We start from the raw sequence: 21662 nt of genomic DNA on the forward strand, positions 1-21662 counted from the left end.
TCACATCCATGTGATCGGGCTCTTACAACGAACACACTGCTGAAGTTTCATCAAGATTAGTTAATGTATGCAGTAGTTATAACACACTTCCTGTTTCACGTTTCTCGCCATAATTTCGTTTACTCGCCACGGCCAAACCGTTCGAGATATCAAAAATCCCCTGGCAATTTTTCATCCTCAGTGTCTTGACTTCATGCTGACCGAATTTCGTGCCGTGTGTTTGAATTCTCTAGGAGGAGTATTTCACATTCCATTGCATGTGTTTTCCAAACAACCCTTAATAGCCGACTTCCTGTTGGGCTGGGGTAAAAAGTAAGAGCATGAAGTATATATGAACCGATGAGATCTATATGTGTACTGAGTTTCATATTATTACATGCAAGCGTGTTTGATTTATGGACCAAGTGTTCAAACCACGTTCCAGGGGGCGCTGTCGAGCCCCCCTGCCACGCCCGGGTACCAGCTTCAGCCCGGCCCTGATGGCCGCGGGTTCTGAGATGTGTGCAAAGTTTCAAGAGTTTTCGAGCACGTTAAGGCCCCCAAAAGTGCCCAAAAGGTAGTAAAATAATAATAATAATAATAATAAATAATAATCCTTAGGAAAACAATAGGGCCTTCGCCTTTTCAAGGCTTGGGCCCTAATAAATAATAATCCTAAGGAAAACAATAGGGCCTTCGCCTTTTCAAGGCTTGGGCCCTAATAATCCTAAGGAAAACAATAGGGCCTTCGCCTTTTCAAGGCTTGGGCCCTAATAATCCTTAGGAAAACAATAGGGGCCTTCGCCTTTTCAAGGCTTGGGCCCTAATAATAATAAATAATAATCCTTAGGAAAACAATAGGGCCTTCGCCTTTTCAAGGCTTGGGCCCTAATTAGCTTAGTATAGTTCGTTTTGTTGTGGCTTGTTTTCGTTGTGTTGTTAACTTGTGTTTAATTTTTTAATTTCGTTGTGTTGTGCACTACTGGGCCAAGTCATTCGAAGCTGTTGCAAATCATCAGATATAATCATACCTGTGATCAGACTTACTTAATAATTAATAAAGAAAAACTACTATCTACTAAGTATATCCAATCTTATCTGCATACGTACAGTACATACAGTAAACTCACATTAAGTGGTATGTAGCCTATACTATACTGATTGTTATATCGTCGAAAATTGTAAATTATATTATCGTCAGGGATATATTAAAAGTTGTATAGTACATCCTACTTTATCTTTTATAGAGAATACTGACATATAGCAATACATACTGTACTATTTAGCAAATCTCGGCTGTGTGATTGTTTATATCGTCGCAGAAATGTAAACTGTATTTTCGCAAAGCTTTATATATAAAGTTGGATATATCCAACTGTGTTCACAGACATACAGTGCCCTAACGTCAAGCCATACAGGAAACCTTAACTGCCTGTTTTTTATTTCGGCGTAAAATATAACTATATTATCACCCAGCTCTGTATAAAAAGTACAACATGTTGTAAAATACAACATGCTCATGTATACATATATACAAGCCAATATAGCTCAACTTCTTGATTCCTTGTTTATCGCAAAATGTAAACTATATTGTCGGCCAGCTCTAATCTGCTAAATGCGACAATATAAGGCATGAAGATATTATGATATTATAAACATTAACATCATGATTTTCTGTAAAGCTGCTTTGACAATGTGTATTGTGAAAAGCCCTATATAAATAAATTCGACTTGATCGCAATTCTATATTAATTGCACAAGTTTGACGTTTCTTGCCAAACAACTAAACTTAACCTATTAAAAACAGGATCTTTCTTGTCTTCGCTCCTAGATCAAATGAAGAACTTTTCAAGGCCAGTGGCACATGACACATTTAAAAGCCTTTATTATTATTTTATGTCAGGAGGCATGGGTCTTCGGAAGTCTTTTTGACTCAGCCGTGACGTGTCAAGAAACAAGGTCAAAGACATTTGCGTGGAACAGAAGGAGCCGTGGCAACATTGCATTGTTCCTCTGCAGGGCTGTTGGGCGGCTTTCATTGTTCTCAAGGACGCGTGAGTGTAGACTTACCCACTCCATTCAGGTGTTTTCCGTTTTTCACACTCTGCTGCTCAATGTTGTATCCCTTCTGATGCGTGCGTCGTGCGAGAGAGAGACAGAGAAGAGAGAGAGAAAAAAAGAGGCTTATCAGCTTACAAATATTCACATCGCTCTCATCAATCACAGCATTACTGGCTCTCTGTCTGCTTGCTCCTTTCTCCAATTGATTTAGGATATATGAGTTCAGTTGTCATGGATCCAGGAAAGGTGGAAGCACATTAACCATGCTTCTGCTGTTGTAACATGAAACCGGCTGTTCCAGTCCTTTTCTCTTGCCGTGCAATTCTAGCAAGGAGTAGCATTTCTATGTTCTAGGGTCTTAAGGTGATGATACACAGGGCAACTTTTTGAGCAATGTTGCTTGGCGATGTTGCCATCAACAGGCAACCAGATGAGACACAGGGCCCACGACTGATCTAAATTATCCAGATAGAAATGTATTATTGTAATGTAGAAATGTAATGTGTCATATTGCCCAGCAACATTGCTCAAAAAGTTGCCCTGTGTATCATCACCTTTAGGGTCAGAAAATAACCTTATAAGAACAAGTTTTCACAGGTTTTCACTGAACATTTCACTGAAACCTTTCCTCTTCTCACATCTCTTTAAAATTTGGCATCATTAGATGCACCAGAATTCAATGATACCATTTGACATTATTGATGCGGTAACGCTTCCTTTTACAGTACAGTACTTACGTGTACTTACAATGTATAAGGTAAGTACATGGGTTAGGGGTAGGTTCAGGGTTAGTACCTAGTTATTACCCAGTAATTATAATTACTATAATAAGTACATGAGTAACAGGACTGTAAAAGGAAGCATTGATGCCAAACCTATTTTCATTTAATGTTACAGTTTTTGGAACGCCATGAGAATGCCAACAAATTTTACGTTTTTTTTTTTTTTTAGATCGGCATATTGGTTTCTAAGTCTAAGAGCTTTTCCTGTTGTACAATTCCATAAAATTGATGTAACCCCTGTTCCCGGAGAAAGGAAAGAAGATGCAGTTGCTGGCGCTATGGGAACGTGTCCTCTTGGAATCCAGTGCCTGAAGCATGTGTAAAATCACACCAATCATTGGCGGACGCATTGTGATGATGTCACAAGGTATGCCCCAGCAAATAAGAAGGGCGCCTGAAAACACGTCATCAGATTTGCATTGTCTGAAGAAAGATATGCAGGCATACCCAAAGCAACGTGACACAACGTCTCGTTCCCTTTCTCAGGTAAACCCCTTTTTAGAGAACACTACACTGGTCAGTTGCTGACACTATGGGGAGGCCAATATCAACTACGCCATGCTGACCAATGCCTGCCCTCTTTTGGGTCGAACCAATCTAAAAATCACTAAAACCTAAAGACCTGAGCCCTGAGCCAATAATGTGTCAGGGGAACACACCTTGAACAACACTGCTCCCAGTAACTAATATAACCATGTTAGGAAAGGCCCTTAACCCTCTGGGGTCTGAGGTGTTTTTGGGGCCATTTGGATGTTCTGTGATGCCCTTACATTTGTGCTTTTTTCAGTTATTTATAAACATGTTAATGGCAAAGGTGTAAATTCACTCTATATAGCACAAACAGGGCTACCATAATCTGTGAGCAACTTGTATGTACATTGTTTGTATTTTTAAGAGAATATTGTTTATGCGTGGTTATTGAAAAAAATTAAAATGAAAGCTGCTGAAATAAGACCACAAAACAAATACTAAATATGTGTCCACAAGACTTTTGACAAATGGATGTTGACGCTTCGAGTTCTGGCTTCAAAATGATCTGAAAATCATCCTTCCTAATCATTCACATAAACCAATAGATTGTTTTAAATTGTGAAAAACATTTTTTTGTTTGCCAAGGCAATATGCAGATGGGCGGAACGGCCCAACCCCTATCATGAATATTAAGTGGTTCTCAGACAGTGACCCTACATAATAATGAGCCTTTCATTCAGGGGTGTCACACAAGAAATAATGCAAGGACAATATATATATATATATATATATATTGTCATTGCATTCTTTCTTGTATATATATAGCCTAAATATATATATATATATATATATATACACACACACACACACACATATATATATATATATATATATATATATATATATATATATATATATATATATATATATATATATATATATATATACAAACAATCAAAATATAAATGAAAGCCAAAAGCACATTTTTAGTCATACCTGGAAACAAATTCTAGTCAAATGCTATATGGGCCATTCTACAGAATCTTGAAAAGAAAATAGTCTTTTTCCATAAATGTCTTATAAAGTATTATTTTTTAAAGTAGACCAATACAATAAAAATAAACCAGTCGCATTTCAAAGTCGTTCGCGAAATGACCGCCAGGTGGCGCAAAGGGACATTTATCAAAACGTAAGTGGGGCTAATGTCAATTAACAGTAAGGATGAAATTCTACAAGTTATGGTAATTTGCAAATAAGCCTACAACAAACATTTATTTTTAAACAAATATTTTTAAATATGCAACATGCACGTTTAAACAACAAACAATACAATCTGAACCAGCGCTTCTGCTCCTGTATTGAGACATGCAGCGCGTTGCAGTTACGATCCGGGTTCCAGTGGCCTTAATACATTCACGGCTTTTTAAAATGTCACAAAGCGTTTTGAGATGGTTTTGAATGAAATATTGAAGTTTATAATTAGGGTATTTTGGCACACCACGCCGAGTGGCTATGCATTATTCTAAAATCTGGCTTTATTCTGGCATGTTGAATTAGAGTTTGACAAACGCGGCGGCGCGTTCATTTGAATTTATTTTTCTCATAACAGCTAAAAGAACTTACTGCGTAATTGTTGGTCATACAGATAAGATATCATCTTTTAAAACTGTAAAAGGTCTACTTTTATTCATGTAGGCTAAAGTAGGCCTACACTCACAGGCTAACGACAAAACGTTTTCTCGCTCATGACAAACAAACGTTTGGGCATTTCTCAGTGAGAAAATTCATAGCCGAGTGGTAGAACTTACGGTTCGATCATCAAGATGACACGGGTTCAAATCCCGAACAAACATGGTCTATTGTAAATTTTATATTTATTAATGCAGAGAGATTTGTGTAGCTCTAAAACTCTGGTACACCATACAGTTTTTTGCTTATATTTATAAAATAAAATTACCATGCATTTCCATTTTACACTAAGGAACAATAGTATCCAACAGAACGACTTTGCATCTGTACCAATCGTATGAGGCCAATCGTAATTTCAAAAGCAGTTCTGTAAAAAAAGTAATTTTATATATATAGCCAATATATATATATATATATTTTATTAGGCCTATTATTTTTTTTTTTTTTGATTCCCTACAACCTAGAGTTTTTAAAAACATGGTTTTAAGTAAAGTGTGATTTGCCAGGGGGACGGGGATTTCCTTCTGGTCTAAACATCCCTGCTTCTGCTGAATTATTTGAATCCCCACACCCCTCCCTCCACAGTAATCAATGCTATAGGCTACTTCACCAATAGACCATATCAAATATAAAATAGAGATATGCAACAGAACAAGCACGTTTAAACAACGATAAACAATAAAATCAAAACCAGCGTTTCAGTTGTCCATAGTTCAAGTGGCCTTAATGCATGCACGGCTTTTCAAAATTTCACAAAGCGTTTTGAGATTATTTTGAATGAAATATTGAAGTTTATAATTAAGTGTTTTGGCAGACCACGCCGAGTGGCCCTATGCATTTTTCTAAAATCGGGTTTTATTCGAACTTTTGCTAACGACAAAAGTTTATCTGTCGTCTCTGTCTCCGGGAACTGCGCGTCACAAAAATGAACCGAAAGCCACTTCAGCTCAGTCACTATAAGAAATCGGCTCTGTCTAATGCCTTTAAATGTCTAAATATTCAGGCTAATAAATGTTATCTGATTATGTAATCCATATGAAAACGAGAGGTACAGAGGATCTACTCAAACATGTAGCCTATGTAAGCGCTTCCCAATGAGAAAATGACAAGGGTGAAAATCTCGCTCTAATGAAATGTAGCAGGCTAAATCGCCCTGAATTAAAATGTAAAAACAGATCAAATAATGTATTTGTCGAAATGTTGCGATATTGTTTCATTTAAGTTCATAATTATTCTATAGGCCTACATGTTATTTAATTTAGCAGCATTACCACGAAGCACCGTGGTTCGATATTTATTTGAATAATAAAAAAAATAATAAAAACTTAATTCACAAATTGCATGCCTGGTTGAAAGGATCCAAAGATCCCTGTAGAATTTAATATTAAGTTGAACATTTTGTTCATGACAACAAATGAACATGCGTTTTTTTCAGATTATATTTAGTTTTGCTTGGAAAAAGCTGGCCCAAACCAGTTTTATTTCATCAATTATTGAAATAATGAAATATTTAGTAATAAACTTTTATGACAGAAATTTCACTAGGCTACATGTAACTTAAATCATTTAATTCCTTCATTATCAACACTGTCTAGAATAGCGATTTAAGTGTCAATGAAATGAGAATCTCAAGCTAGTCTGAGCCATGCCCCAAGAGCATCTAGATCCCTTAGAGCAAAGCTACCAGTAAATCGACATAGACTTGGCTAAGTCCATGACTCACATCTAACAGTCCAACTCTATAGGCTAGACTAATGAGAAGGAGCTTAGGCTAACCCTAGTTTACGTAACATAGAACGGACATCTGAACAAAGGAAACTGAGGACTTAAATACACAGAGGTAAACGAGGGAACAAAATGAACCACAGGTGAACGTAATCAGTAATTAACTGGCACACAAGAGGAAACCAGGGCTGTGTTTGAAATCGCCCCCTATACTCTATTCCCTGTTCCCTACATTACTCCACTAATATAGTCCATTTGAAGGAGTGAATGAAAACGAGTGACACAAATTGGATACTAATTGCGCCTGAAGGTCTGTCGCTTTTGCATGGTTTGTGCTTGCCGTTTAATAATCATTTGAAACTTGGCAAACTGGCAGCTCCAGTAGTAAGATGAAAAGATTGATCTTGAACTCTGTCATGGAAACTATGTATGAACCTTAAAGCAACACCAAGTAACTTTTCCTCAGCGGTCGCCCTACAGGTTGGAAGCAGAATTGTCCATTACTGCTGTCGTAAATAATTTAGCCTTCCGCAGCCTACTGTCGCACGCGCACGCTCGCTGTTTATCCAGCACCGGCTTTGGAATCAACAATGGCAGACATCCCAACCTGCAAGAAGTCATTTCAGTGAGGTATATCTTGGTGACTGGATTGTTGACGGGGGGTGGCAGTTTGCATGGTCTCGCAAGGTCTCTCGCTCTCTCACTCTCTGCCGTGCTCGCGCTATGTATGTTATGCACGCAGTATGTTATGTCTCGCATGAGCGCTCTAGATTCCGGCAGATTTGAACTAATTTTCGGGCATCAGGGAGACGCTATCAATATGCGGGAGACTCCCGGGAGACTTGGGATCAAGGGCGTAGGTTTAGGGGGGGACGCTAGGTACTAGTCCCAATCAATATTTTGAGATGACAAATTTGTCCCCACCAATATAGCAAGCTCCTTTGAACTGCTATTTTGATATTTGCGCTGCATTTGGATCTTTGCACTGCTATTTGGATCGATTCCAACGGCCAGGACGACGACGGTACAAGATACGCCGTAATTTGATTGGCGGCGGGGTATCTGACAGGCAGGCTACACGCGCGGGCCGGGACTACTTTTTGTGCTTGCACTCACTGGCAGCGAGCGGGTGGTGTGTGCGTGTGTGTGTGTGCGCGCGTGACGACGCCGACGGTAAGTTACCAGGGCTGTCTCTCTGCCTGCCATATAAAAAGGCCAGAGTAAAACATTTTAATGTTCCGTTTTTTGCCCCTTTTTGTACTTTGTAGATCAGCTATGTCACCCAAGAAGAAGAAAGGGGACATACGAAGCCTTTTCATAAAGCAGAGTGTAAGTAGGCAAAAATAACTAGCCACACAAATAACTAGCAGTAGTAGTGACTGACCAGGCTTTCAAATGCAGATTCTACTGTGGAAAATAGTATTAACTGGTGATCCTGGTTACCCAGAATATTGTTACAGTTAAACCTAGCTTCTGCAATCTTTCAAGGTTAGGAGCATTAATTAGGGGTGTGCAGCACGGATAGACTCATAGAAGTCGCGCTATCATGATAGAATGCTATGTTAGCAAGTCACTGAATGTTAATTAGCCTACCTTAACTTAGAATCTTGCAGTCATAAACAGTGGATCATCTGAGACATTTTTCGTTTCTACATTCTGTTTATGTAATGTATTTCTGAGTGTAGCCTAAGTTACTTGCTAGACACATGTGCTGGAAAAACATGTTGGCAATGTTAAAAAGGCAAAAGTTAACACTGTTGGTTATTCAAATATAATGAATAATTATTTGATTGATAATATCCAAATAACAATATCTGGTAGGAGGGTTAAACTTGCTAGCCATAGGATAGACTACAAAATTAATCAACCATTTTGTATGCAGGAAAGACAGCATCAAACCACAACAGATTTACATTTATTCATTTAGCAGACACTTTTTATCCAAAGCGACTTACAATTGAGAACAATAGAAGCAGTAAACCGTATGGTTGTTCAGCATTTCACATTCCCAGGTATTAACGTGAGTGTGAGTATTTGTTAGAGGTACTGGAGGGTAAAAAGTGTTTATAATAGAAAAAGGTTATTATATTTATTTATTTAGATTTGTTTTGCTCCACAAGTTCTGAAAGTACTTCCTTGTGACAGTATTTTTTGTTAGTGTAAATACTAATGTAGGCCTACATAATAATTTATGTTAAATAAAATGTTTGGTTGTTCAGCATTACACAGTCTCAGGTTTTTATTTTTTGAGAGTGCATTTTTGAGATTATACAGTTATACTAGCTCTTTATTGACAGTATACAGGATGGTGTATCGGGGTCAGGATACAATATAATGAGATGAAATAGATGGAGGGGGGGGGATGTCCCCACCAAAGCTGAGACCAAACCTACGCCCATGCTTGGGATGTCTGCAATGGCCACAGACAATTTGAGGAAGTGGTGGGGGAAGTGACGTATGCCGTAAAGCAGTCGAATTTTGTAGTTCTTTTTGTGCACGGGTTCCTACCCGAAACCCGAAGTTACACAGTGCCAGTAAAAGCGATACAGACCACGTCAGGCTATGGCAGACTTGTCATTTAACTTATTTTAAGTCGATGTACCATCACAAGGGTCTTGGAAATATATTATGAAGGTTGAAAAACTACATAACACAACTACAAATGGCAGTCCACTCAAAAATGTTCCTATTTAAGGGTATAGACATTTACATTTATTCATTTAGCTGACGCTTTTATCCAAAGCGACTTACAATTGCTATATGTGTCCAAGTACTCCTCGCTGCAGACTGTAGCGCGGTGACGTCACGTATATACAATACGTCACGTACGTACGTCACGTATGTGTTACCACGCATGCGCCATATCGCGGCGACAGCGCATGCGCGTTACGCGGTTACGTCACGTGTTTTGACGTCCCGCGTCAATTTGACATAATATTTAACAAAAATGTTAATGTATTAAAAAACTCTAAAGTAATAATGAAAGCAGCAAAAAGAAGTAAAACACACATCCATAGTTTTAACTATGCCTGATTTAAGGTAAACTTATAAGAAATTTTAGAATGTATTATTGTGTAATATCTGTGTAGTATGTTATTTAAAGTTTATTTTCACATTCTATTGAATTGAATTGAATGCCTTTATTGTCATTGTACTTTACAATACAACGAAATTGGGATCACTCTCCACTGGTGTATACAATAAATACATTTAAATAATCCCTACAGTACATAAAATAATATATATAAATAAAACAAAAATAAAAACAGTATAAAATCAGTATAAAGTTGAATTAAAACAGTGCATTTGGAAAGAGGCTATTTTTTAATCTGGTGGTGCTGGATTGTATAGACCTATAACGCCTACCAGAAGGCAACAGTTGAAACAAAAGGTGACCTGGATGAGTATTGTCCTTGATGATGTTTTTGGCCCTTGAGAGAGTGCGACTAAGTGCAATGTCTGACAAAGATGGTAAACGGCATCCTATAATGTTTTCTGCAGTCTTGATGATTCTCTGCAGAGCCTTTTTGTCAGCAGCAGAACACGCAGCAAACCACACAGAGATGCAATATGAAAGAATGCTCTCAATGGTGGATTTATAAAAGGACACCAGCAGCCTTAGATTCATTCTGTCTTTTATTGCACTTCACTTTGTAAATTACAAAATTACTGTAAACACTGATGGCACCTTATATATTTCTTATTTTAATCATTCCCCTTTAATAGTTAACAATTGTTTATTTTTGTGCATTATATAGGCTATCATAAAACATTTATTCCAATAAAGTAGTTTGAAGTTAAACCAACTACATACAGCACATTGTCAATCTCTGTATCCGATATTATGCATGCCAACTCAAAAAACAAACTCATAACTTTTATTTCAAAACAAAGATAATTGTGTAAAAGAAATATGTACAAATACAGATAATCACATACATCTGTACACACACAGACAGACAGACACACACAAGCACAGAGATAGACACACACACAGAGACAGACACACACACACACACACACACACACACACACACACACACACACACAAACACAGACAGAGACTCACAGAGACAGACACACACACACACACACACACACACAAACACAGAGAGAGAGAGAGAGACAGACAGACACACACACACACACACCTACTCAGCTTGAAATTCCCCTCCATCATTGAAAAAACAATCAACTGAGCATAGCCCTCAACCTCCTTATCAGAATAAAATCAACGCAGGACTCCCCTTCTGCCATCACCCATATACCCAGCCCCAGGTGGGCAGTCCTCGTATATTGCAGTGCAAGCACAGAGTTAACGAGTAGGGCACCCGGAACTCTTGCTTGTATTGCTGGAAAATGCACTCCAGTTCACAACACCTAATTTAGATAAAATACAGAACAAACAATATGAATCATTTTGAAGAAAGGCATTAATATAGTACAGAGTCATACAAGAAATTTTATATATATATATTTTTTTTAAACAAAGTTATTGGCTTTGTCTGTAAAGTACCTAAAATACTTTTCTTTATTTATGAACAACATAAACTAGTTTAAAAAAAAGAAAAGTTATGCTATCTAAATGATATAAACAACTAAGGAGAATCACAATGAATCTTATTTGAGCAAAATACAATGTTCAACTCCATTACTTTTTAATTAATTTCACCACAAATGTATTTAACATAACTTACAGTACACTCACTACATTCACGAATGTAACTTTTACAGTAACGTTACGATCTGATACTGAGGAACAACATTTCTTTTGCAATGGATGGAACAATCAACTACATTACTTATATAAGTCTTTCTGCTCTATTTGAAGACATCTTTCAAACCTTAATTTGTTTAAAGGCGAATTAAGACTTATACATATCATTTTAAGACTCGCTGAAACTCGCTGAAGTCATTTTGATAATATGAGATCATAAAACATAAATTTTTTTGTAAAATCTAAAACATTTCTGATGCGCTCTATGGAATCTCTTACAATTAAAAGCCGTTAACACAAAGGAACAATTGTTAAAAGAGCATAAATAATGCGTATTGATTGACTTACTGCCATCGAATCCATCGCCGGAAGTGATTGTAATGAACTGCGCGTGCGCAAATGCGTATAATTTGCGCGTGCGCACATGCGTCTACTTTGCGCATGCGTGGTAACACATACGTGACGTACATACGTGACGTGTATACGTGACGTAACCGCGCTACAGTCTGCAGCGAGGGGTATCTCTATGTGTCAGAGGTCGCACGCCTCTGGAGCAACTAGGGGTTAAGTGTCTTGCTCAGGGACACATTGGTGTCTCACAGTGGATTCGAACCCGGGTCTCTCACACCAAAGGCATGTGTCTTATCCACTGCGCCATCACCATCACCACCATCACTACCACGGGTATAGGGGGTGATTTCTGACACAGGTCAACTTACAATGACAAGAAACATAGGCAAACAGAAACAGAACCAAACCAAAACATATTCATATTCAACCCCAGTATTTATACTCAATGAAACCACTTGGTCTCAGATGTAAAAGTTTTGTGATCCAGCAGTAGGAGCATGCACCCCTTCTCTTTTTGAGTGGACCCAGCTTTTCTACAGCCCGCAGTTACAAATTAATGCCCGAGGACTCTTTTCCGGATCTTTCCTGAGATATATTTAATGCAGAACCCTCTAGCTGAGTGAATGGATACTGAAGCAGCAGTTGCTAGGAGAAGCCTGCTCAGGCTTGGTGTCTTCACAAGGGCCTCACTGTCTTATCACTCACAGCAAGGACATGGAAATTGGGAAATAAAAGAGAGTCACATTCTGAGGAAAGAACACATGTCTTTCATTTCAGGCTTACATAGACCTCTTACAACCTAGAGGGAAAATTCAGTGCAATAATTTCTGCTTAGCTGTCCCTTACACACCCTTTGCAAACAAAACCAACAGAGGAGTTTTATTCACCTGCACAAATACCAAGTGAGCTCTCAGGCCTGATATAAAAAAGAAGGAAGCTTTATTGAGATGTAATTAATTTGCTTGTATTTAAAGGGGATTTGTGTCCTCTCATTGGGAGAGAGGCTTTACACAGTATTATAATCAACAAAGACTTACTAAGAGGCTGAAAGATGCAAAGCCTCCTCAAGTAACAATGGAATCAGGTTGAAATAAGCTTATGCTCTCTAAGAGTCAATCCATATTTGGAGCAGCGTTCCGTGAATGGTAGAGTGGTGTTTAATAGCATGAATTGGATTTATTCGGCATTGAATGCTCTCCTTTAATTATGGCATGCCCCTCAGTCCATTAAGTGTGGAATTGGTTTTCATATATCTTGATTCTCTGGTGAAATGGTTCTTAAGCCAGTCAATATGTGTCAGTATGACTGTGATTATTCAGACAACACAGACACAAATTAACAAATTAAACGTTAAACAATACAGGCCATCTCTAAAATTGTGAATGAACAAATAGCATGCTGTAAAGTACAGTATAGTATAGTACTGATAGACCAGTGCGGTGCAGATGTAGGCGAGAGACAGAAAAATAAATGGTAGAAATTGTAATGTAGAACTTTGCAACAGTAGGAATGGAAGCTTTCATCTAAAGGGCCAATCACCTTTTCGATAGGAACACTGCCGGATAGTTTACAGTCTAGAATCCACAATGTGTGTTTGCTTGACCAGTGACCTGACTTTATAGTGCAAGTTTCAGTACAGTGCAATGTAGTATTGATATTTGTATGTGTGCATATTTAAGTTTACTATAGTGAGGCTATGGTGTAGTGTATATATTTTGAAGAATCTTTCAATAGTTTTTGTCAATTCAAGTTCATGGGGTCCAAAACAACATAGGACCCTATTGACTTTTATTATCAAAATAATCTTTTTCAAAATATGCTCCTGCACAGCAAAATGAAAGTCATACACTGCACTAAACTCTACTAAACGAGAGTATGCCCTACTATGCATTTTTATGTAGAAACAATATCTGGCACGCTGAAATCATAGTTATAGCTGCAATGACAGCACTTCCATTGAAAGGTAAAATGAAACAATAAAATATGAAAAATAATGTGTCACAATCACTGGTCGCAGCACAAAAGAAAGTTGCCAGGATCTAGATGCAGCAGCTTCTTTTATTAAACAAACTCAAAACTTTACAAAAGACTAAAGAATCTCTGGAACTTGGAACAGAACAACCAAAATAGTAATAAAACTGACAATGAACTGAAAGAAACACAGGGCTTGAATAGACAGTAAACACACCTAAACAGAAATAAACCAATCAGTAACCATGAACACATACGGAGGAAGACTGAACTAATTAACAAGCTAGAAAAAACAACCTTGAAACACAGACAGGAACAGAACAGAACAAAAACAAACTCTAAACATGAACAAATAAACTCAAAACGTGACGCAATGGGAATGAACAAAACAATACATTTTGTTCAACATTGCAATATATGTAATTTCACTGTATACTACAGTCAAATTGATGTTTTTTAGAAGCAAAAATTATGAATTACCATAGTATTTTATGATGAAAAACAGTACAAGGACATTCCCATGTGCAAACACGACATAAATTATGTTTTATAAAAATAACTTTTTTTCTTCTAATTTTTGTTGTCAGTAATGCTTACTGGGAATTATATTGTTTTTTGCATTGCATTTTATGTTGTTTAGTTTTAAGTTTCTATTGTGCCACTTGTATTATTATGGTGGCTATCAGTACATTTTAAGGGGTGAAAAGCAGATTATGATAGTTCAAGTTTTGGTATATTAAAGGTTCTCTAAGCGATCCTGGGTGACGTCACTTCTTGTTGACATTCGAACTATTGTCAAACAAAACGGAGGCTAGCTAGACCCTCCCTCCTCCTCATCCGCACACTAACCCCCCCAAACCACCCCCCCAAACCCTTCTTGTCGGTCATTGGCTGGAACAGTTTGTTATGTTTCGGGGAGCGGGTCGCCGCAGTTTGTTTTTGTTGCCGTTTGTGGAGCCTGGGCTGTCTACAGAGATCGCGTTTCTTTACAGTGTGTTCAGGGGACAGGCAGCCAGCGGATAGTGAGGAGATGTTTGCTGTATGTGACAAAAAATGTTTTGGCCTAAAAAACGCGTGACATCGCTTAGAGCACCTTTAACATTGTATCTGTTACGATTCCTGTTTCGTGTTTCCCTGTTTTGTGTCTTAGGACTCTTAATATGTAGTTCCTTTTCTCATAGTTCCTGTGTTTTACATCCTGTGTTTGCCTTGTTTCCTTAAAGGGATACTCCACCCAAAAATGAAAATTCTGTCATCATTTACTCACCCTCAAGTTGTCGCAAACCTGTATGAGTTTCTTTCTTCTGCTGAACACAAAGGAAGATATTTTGAAGAACGATTGGATCTTTGGCACCATTGACTTCCATAGTATTTTTTTTTTCTACTATGGGAGTCAATGGTGCCAAACAACTGTTCGGTTCCAATCGTTCTTCAAAATATCTTCCTTTGTGTTCAGCAGAAGAAAGAAACTCATACAGGTTTGCAACAACTTGAGGGTGAGTAAATGATGACAGAATTTAATTTTTGGGTGGAGTATCCCTTTAAGCTGCCTTCACGTGGTATCGGAAATCCCACTTCTGATCCCACAATCTTACTTCCCACTTCTGAAGTCATGATTACGAGCTCATCGCATTCAAATTTTGTCTTAAGAGGTCGTTCATTTCCAATTTTTTAAACTAGGAAACTAGTATTTACCGTTATTCCACTAGCACGTGAACTGAAGGCAGCATTAGTCCATGGTTTGTTTCCATAGTTACCCTCATTAATCTCCATAGCTACTAATCACTTTCACCTGTTCCTTGTTATCTTGTGTATTTAAACCCATGTGTTTCCCATATTCTTTGTCTGTGTTTCCCTTGATGGATGTTACGTGTGTGTTTGTTTCAGTTCTGGTTTAGCCCATGTCTGGAATATTTAGTTTCTGCTTGGATTTACTCTTGTTGTGCACATTTAAATAAATGTGTCTGCTGCACTTGGATCCAACTCTCCTTTGTAAATAATAAGACTCTCCTTTTATAAATTTAAAACTACTCAGACACCAATAGCTATGTTTTCATCACCCTGTTTTTATTCGCATTTTGAAGTCTCGCATCAGAAACGAGTGATGGAAATGCCAAAGTTTAGGAAAAATGTTTTTTCGCAAAATTTTTAACGCTCACCTGAGGTGGTTTTTATCCGGTATCGCACAGACCAAAACAAAAACAGACATTCCCACATGGAGCGCACATTTCAAAGTAAAATAACTGGCTGTAGAAGTGTTTTTCAGAGAAATGAGTATTTGAAATCAGCATGTTTCCGAAATATCTGCAAACATATTATGGTATTTTATGCTTTAGTACGGTCAACAACGTACATATAGCACCTTTTAAAGGGTTAGTTCACCCAAAAATTCTGTCAGTAATTACTTAATTTTACGTTATTTTTATTTTATTTTTTTGCGCACAAAAAGTATTCTCGTCGCTTGATAAACTTAAGGTTGAGCCACTGTAGTCACTTGGACTGTTTCTATTACATAGAAGCCTATGGAGGAGTGATCCAGCTCTCAGATTTAATCAAAAATATCTGATGAACGAAAGTCTTACGGGGTTGAACAACATGAGGGAGAGTAATTACTGACAGAGTTTACATTTTGGGGTGAACGAACCCTTTAAACCCACGTGACTAATCGTCTGTTTCCGCTGATGTTGTTTTATTTTACAATGATAGCATAATGAAGGATAATTTGGGTAAGTGTATAATGGCACAGTACTAACAAATTGTACTGTAAAAAAAATAAAATTCAGTTAAATTTACCGTAAAAAATACGGTAGCAACTTTTTAGGTTTTACAGACTTAACTTAAATTTACAGTAAAAAACGTATTTCATTATCTGCTATAATGTTGATTTACCAATCTATTGAAGTACTAATATCTGTTCTGTACCATTGTATTACAATGACAACCACATATCACAGTGGTGATGAGTCACATGATGAACCAAAGCTCATCATAAACAGCTTTTCCACAAGCTGAGAAAGTTAATACTAATATTTACACCATCATGGTAACACATGCCATTTTAAAAATGCAATAAACATTAATTTAACATCATTAAATGTAAAATAAAACCCTAATGTACATAACTGATTAGAAAAAAAAAAAACTATGAAGAAACAGTTATTTCAACAAAAATATATCAAATGTGAAGTGTCAAGCAGGGAATTGTGGGAATGCCAATTTACGTTTTTTTCACAGTAAATTATAAAGTGACTTGTTCTTTTTCACTTCCAAAAACTGTAAATTGAATGGTATTTAACTGTAAAATTACATAAAATGTACGGTTAGATCTATCACAGTTATTCACCGTATATAGTATGGAAAACTTTCTGTTAACCAATTAACAGTTTTTCCCCGTAGCATTTTTTACAGTTTTTTACCGTTAAAATCACGATCATTTTTTACAGGCCTCTAGTGCAGTATGATGTAGTAGCCTAATGTAGAAAAGAACATCAACCTCTCTGAAATCAAAGTTGTCCTCTCGTCTATCACAAGGGACAGAATATAGGCCACGGCCAAAGCAATCTGGCATCACTGAACCTCGAGGAGAGCCAAGCGTGACCTCTTCTAGAATGCACCATTGTCCTCCAAGACGGGCTGGATGCCACAGCGCCTCACCTGTAGTGTCCAGTTACTGGCCGAAGTGATCGCTTGACCTTTCTGCTTGTGGCCCGTTCTGATCTCTCATGTTTTATTTACGCTGTTCAGAACCTGTCTCTGTACCCATATACTGCAAAGTGATATTGCATCCTCACGCATAAGCCACAAACAAAAAGGGTGTTTTAATAGATTTTGGCGCTGCTTTGCTGCTCTGGTTTCAAGCGGAGGGTTCTCAGGTTTCCTAGACAACACAAACAATTAGCGGAGGCCACGGAGGGGAGAGACAGCCTGCTAATTATCCACAGGACCTACTGGAGAACATGGGCACGGATCAACGCTCCAGTCTTCTGCAGGGACCCGCTGCGGCACACAGACATACACTGATAAGGAATGATTTCATGTACGATAAAATATTGTTTATTCGTTTATCATTCTGTTTGTGACACCGTTCTGCAGATTCCCATGGTCCTGATCTGCTGCCTGGGCCTGAATACGAATATGAATCTAAATGTTGCAATGAAACAGACATTAGAGATCCCTAAAGGCTTCTTTCCTTACGCAGTTAAAACATTTTCCATTCCCCTAATGGTCATTATGTGTTTTAATGGGAGCTAAGACCTGGTAAACTACACAAGATCAGAGTCCATCTTCTGGTTTCCCGTTGAGATGAAAGTAAGTGGAAATGGTGATAAATCTTGGGCTGCTTGGAGCCACTCTAATAAACAGCTGTACATGTGTGTAGTCAAGTGTGTGCACATACACTTGTCCTTGTGCAAACCAACCCGTAATGTCCCCAAGCAGGAATTTTTCAACAATACAAATATATCTTAAATCTACTTGACTATGTATAGACTCAAATTTGCATCACAAACAACAAGTCAATCACTCACAAAAAATACGATTTTTTTTATTTTTATTTTTTATTTTAGGCTTGTCCAGCTAATGCACATGCATGTTCTACAGTAAACGGACACGAGTTGGGGTCTTTTTAACTGTAATGTGAGTCTTTTATTCATTACAACTTCAAATGTGGCTCATCTAATAGTAGTCCAACAACAGACTTTTTGAATTAGTAAGGTAAACTTTTTTTTTTTTGCAGTACTATTTTCTGCCTAAAAATGGGTGAATTTGGAGATGTTGGACTTTATAAACCTTTATAGAATTTACATTTTTAATCGTATGCTATGTAGGGTCGCAGTTGGATAAACATTAAATTGATTTAACATTAAAGAAGAAAAAATTGCACTGACTAGCCAGTATCCAGAACGGTTTGATCTATATTTATACAGGGCTTCCTTAAGACAGTCAACTCTTTTAGATAACTCTGCAATCAAGTACACTTTCAGACAACTCACAAACTAAACACATTTCTCTCATTTGATCCCAAGGCGTGTTAATATCCTGGTCATATTTGTAAAATGTGATGCTGCTAAAAAAGTTTTTAGTTGTAAGATATTTGCCTTATGTTGTTACACAAAATTGTTTTATAGTAAACCACAGTTTTTAAATGTCATATGCTGATACGTAATACTTAAAGGCATTTTAACATTTGGAGCGATTGTGCCACCTGGTGGGGAATATAGTACTAGACCAGTACATATCCACACAGCCTACGTCGTCATGGCCTAAACCAATACATCCAATGCTATATATGTAAATGCAGTAAAAAAGGTTATAAATAAAACCTGAACTGCGTCAAGCGTCATCAAATATTTGTGTACAACACATATATTTAGTTTCATATGCCAAAGGGCAAATCAGCCATATGCAGCTGTGCTTTTTAAGCTCTCAATGAATCACAACGTGTCAGTTACAAAGCTCTGGGGATTTCAGTAACGACAATTAATGAGTTTTAGACTACTCATTTACTTTCAATGCATGCAAGCATGGATTTTGATCAGCAGCACTGGGTCAAATGTATGATTCCCATAGTAGGCCTATAAGTGATTCTTTTCCAGCAAATGAGAAAAATATCCTTCAAAAAACAATATTTGAAACCCAATTTGTTCTAGGCTACAATGCTTTGTGTTGGAGGAAACTGTGTGGGAGGAAAACATTAGTATTAATAATTAAGGTCAAACCAAAATAATGAAAGAGAAAATTGATTCGTGAATTATTAACTTGCAAAGAAACATGCTCTTTATCAGTACATATTTAGATGGTCAAACCAACTTATAGGATTTAGCAAATATATATCTTTATAGAATTTTTGACCACAATATCCTCGTCAAGCATGGATATTTTTAGAAAGGACTTGAAGACTTATTTATTTCATCAAGCTTTTGGCGGTTGATTAGGTCTGAGAATTGTGAGTGTTTTGTGGCTCGATTTTCGGGGTGTGAGTATAGCAACTGTGAGTGATTTGTGGTTTGATTCTTTGGGTGTCATGTCTTGATGTAATTTTATGTTTCTGTGTATTTTATAGATATTTATTACTTGTGGACAGCACTTTGGTCCATTTGAATGGTTTTGAAAGTGCTTTATAAATAAAAGTTGAGTTGAGACAATAAAAATCACATGCAAAATTATATTCATAACACCATGTTCATAAACCATACATTGCTGTAGACATTCTAGAATATTTCATATTTTAAACTGTGCCACACTATTCATAAGTTGATTACATTGTTTTATTTTTTTATGATGAGTGGTGAACCTTTTCCCTCATAAATTCCATCATTTGATCGAGTTTAATGTCTTCTACATCATTTTCAAGAACATACAGGAAAATGAAAGTATTTAAAAAGGAAATTAAATTAAAAACTAAGTCTAATTTAGAGAAACAAATATCTAATGTAAAGTGAAACATCCGAGCAGTCATTTGAAACTTCAGCATTCCACAGTCTCAGATTAACCTCTATCTCCGCCTGCAACCCACAATTTAGCCTTTAAATTGAAGTGTTGTTTCTTATTTCAGAGTTTTTTTCTTCTCTTAATGGAGTGAAATGAGACCTGTGCTAATGCTAAAAGAGAGAGACGGTGAGAGAGAAAGGGATTTCTTCTTTGAGAGTCCTGTGTAAGAGACGCGTTTGTTGCAGAGGCTGAAGTGCACCACGGACAGGTTCAGTTACTCGTCTCCAGGGTTCTACTTTCTGCTGTCTGGACCCATCTTACTTCCAATCTGACCCTCTTTTTCTCCTTCACACTCACTGTCTGACATCAGCCAACCGGAAGCTGCTAAACTCCAGATTTCAGCAGTTAAAGGGATAGTTCACTTTGAAATTAATGTTTGGTATGTTTTAGCTTACCTCGAGGGCATCCAAGATGTAGGTGTCTTTGTTTACGCAGTAGTTTCAATTTTGATATTTTTAGGTCAAACCGTTCTTGTCTGTCAGTCATATAATGCAGGTCTATGGTAACTAAAGTGATCTCTCGCGCGTGTACGTCACTCATTGTTTACACAGAACAGAGATTGTAGCTAAGACGGCTAATTAAAATGGTACTAATTTGTGCTTATCCGGGATGTTTAAACTGTCGTAAAAGAAAACAATAAAAAATAAAATAATTGTATGAGTGACGTACACGCGCGAGAGATCACTTCCGGCGCTTGCACAGACCGAAGCGCCGGCGCCCTCAGATCACTTGGACGTGGCTGCGTTTACAAGAGGTAAAAACGATATAAATACTAGGGGTGGGGGAAAAAATCGCTTCTGAATTGCGGACGTGGATGATTCTGAATCGATTCACAATTGTCAAAAATCGATTTTCAAAAAAAAATAATTTTTTTTTTAGATATATATTTATAATAACGTAATATTGACGGAACGCGAAAGACGGAACTCTGAAGCGCGGAAGTGCAGTGGCCGGACCGTCTGTGGCGTGCACATAACAGACGCGGACGCGATGGCTGAGCGCCAAATCCAAACACCCTCCTCGTTAAAAGCTGACGTGTGGAAATATTTTGGCTTCTGAAGTTGAAGGGGGAAAGGAGCTGGACAAGAGCCACACTAGTTGTAAGCTTTGTAGAGTAAAACTAAAATATTTCGGAAACAAGACACATGAAGCCAAATGACACGTTTCCAGCCAGAGGAGGAAAAACACTCGGCTGTAACGTTACCGGTCGTTGTTATATTATTAATTTACTACAAATATGCTGCTGCTAGTTCAGACACACATGTATTTTCCTGTTCGTTCTTTGCAATGTTAATAAAATATATTGTACGTTAATTCTTTATGGGTCATTACTTTGTACTTTTAAAGCAAAGTATTTATAGTCACACACACACAAAAAAAAGATTCTGATAATCGATTTAGCATCGAATCGCAGCCCTCTGAATCGT

General features: G+C 37.4%; 1 protein-coding gene across 1 annotated transcript in view; it reads right to left on the minus strand.

The window, feature by feature from the left end:
- si:ch211-236d3.4 (protein FAM107B) overlaps window positions 1-21662 on the minus strand; it is an 88207-nt gene that overhangs the window by 58052 nt on the left and 8493 nt on the right. The window contains exon 2 of the mRNA XM_056236668.1: window positions 2050-2107. Within this exon, the coding sequence (XP_056092643.1) occupies window positions 2050-2107 (58 nt within the window). The remainder of the gene's footprint in view (window positions 1-2049; window positions 2108-21662) is intronic.

The sequence above is a fragment of the Rhinichthys klamathensis genome, unplaced genomic scaffold (genome assembly GCF_029890125.1).
Source record: "Rhinichthys klamathensis goyatoka isolate OS25496 unplaced genomic scaffold, OSU_Roscu_1.1 h1tg000461l_1, whole genome shotgun sequence".
In the NCBI taxonomy this organism is placed as follows: Eukaryota; Metazoa; Chordata; class Actinopteri; order Cypriniformes; family Leuciscidae; genus Rhinichthys; species Rhinichthys klamathensis.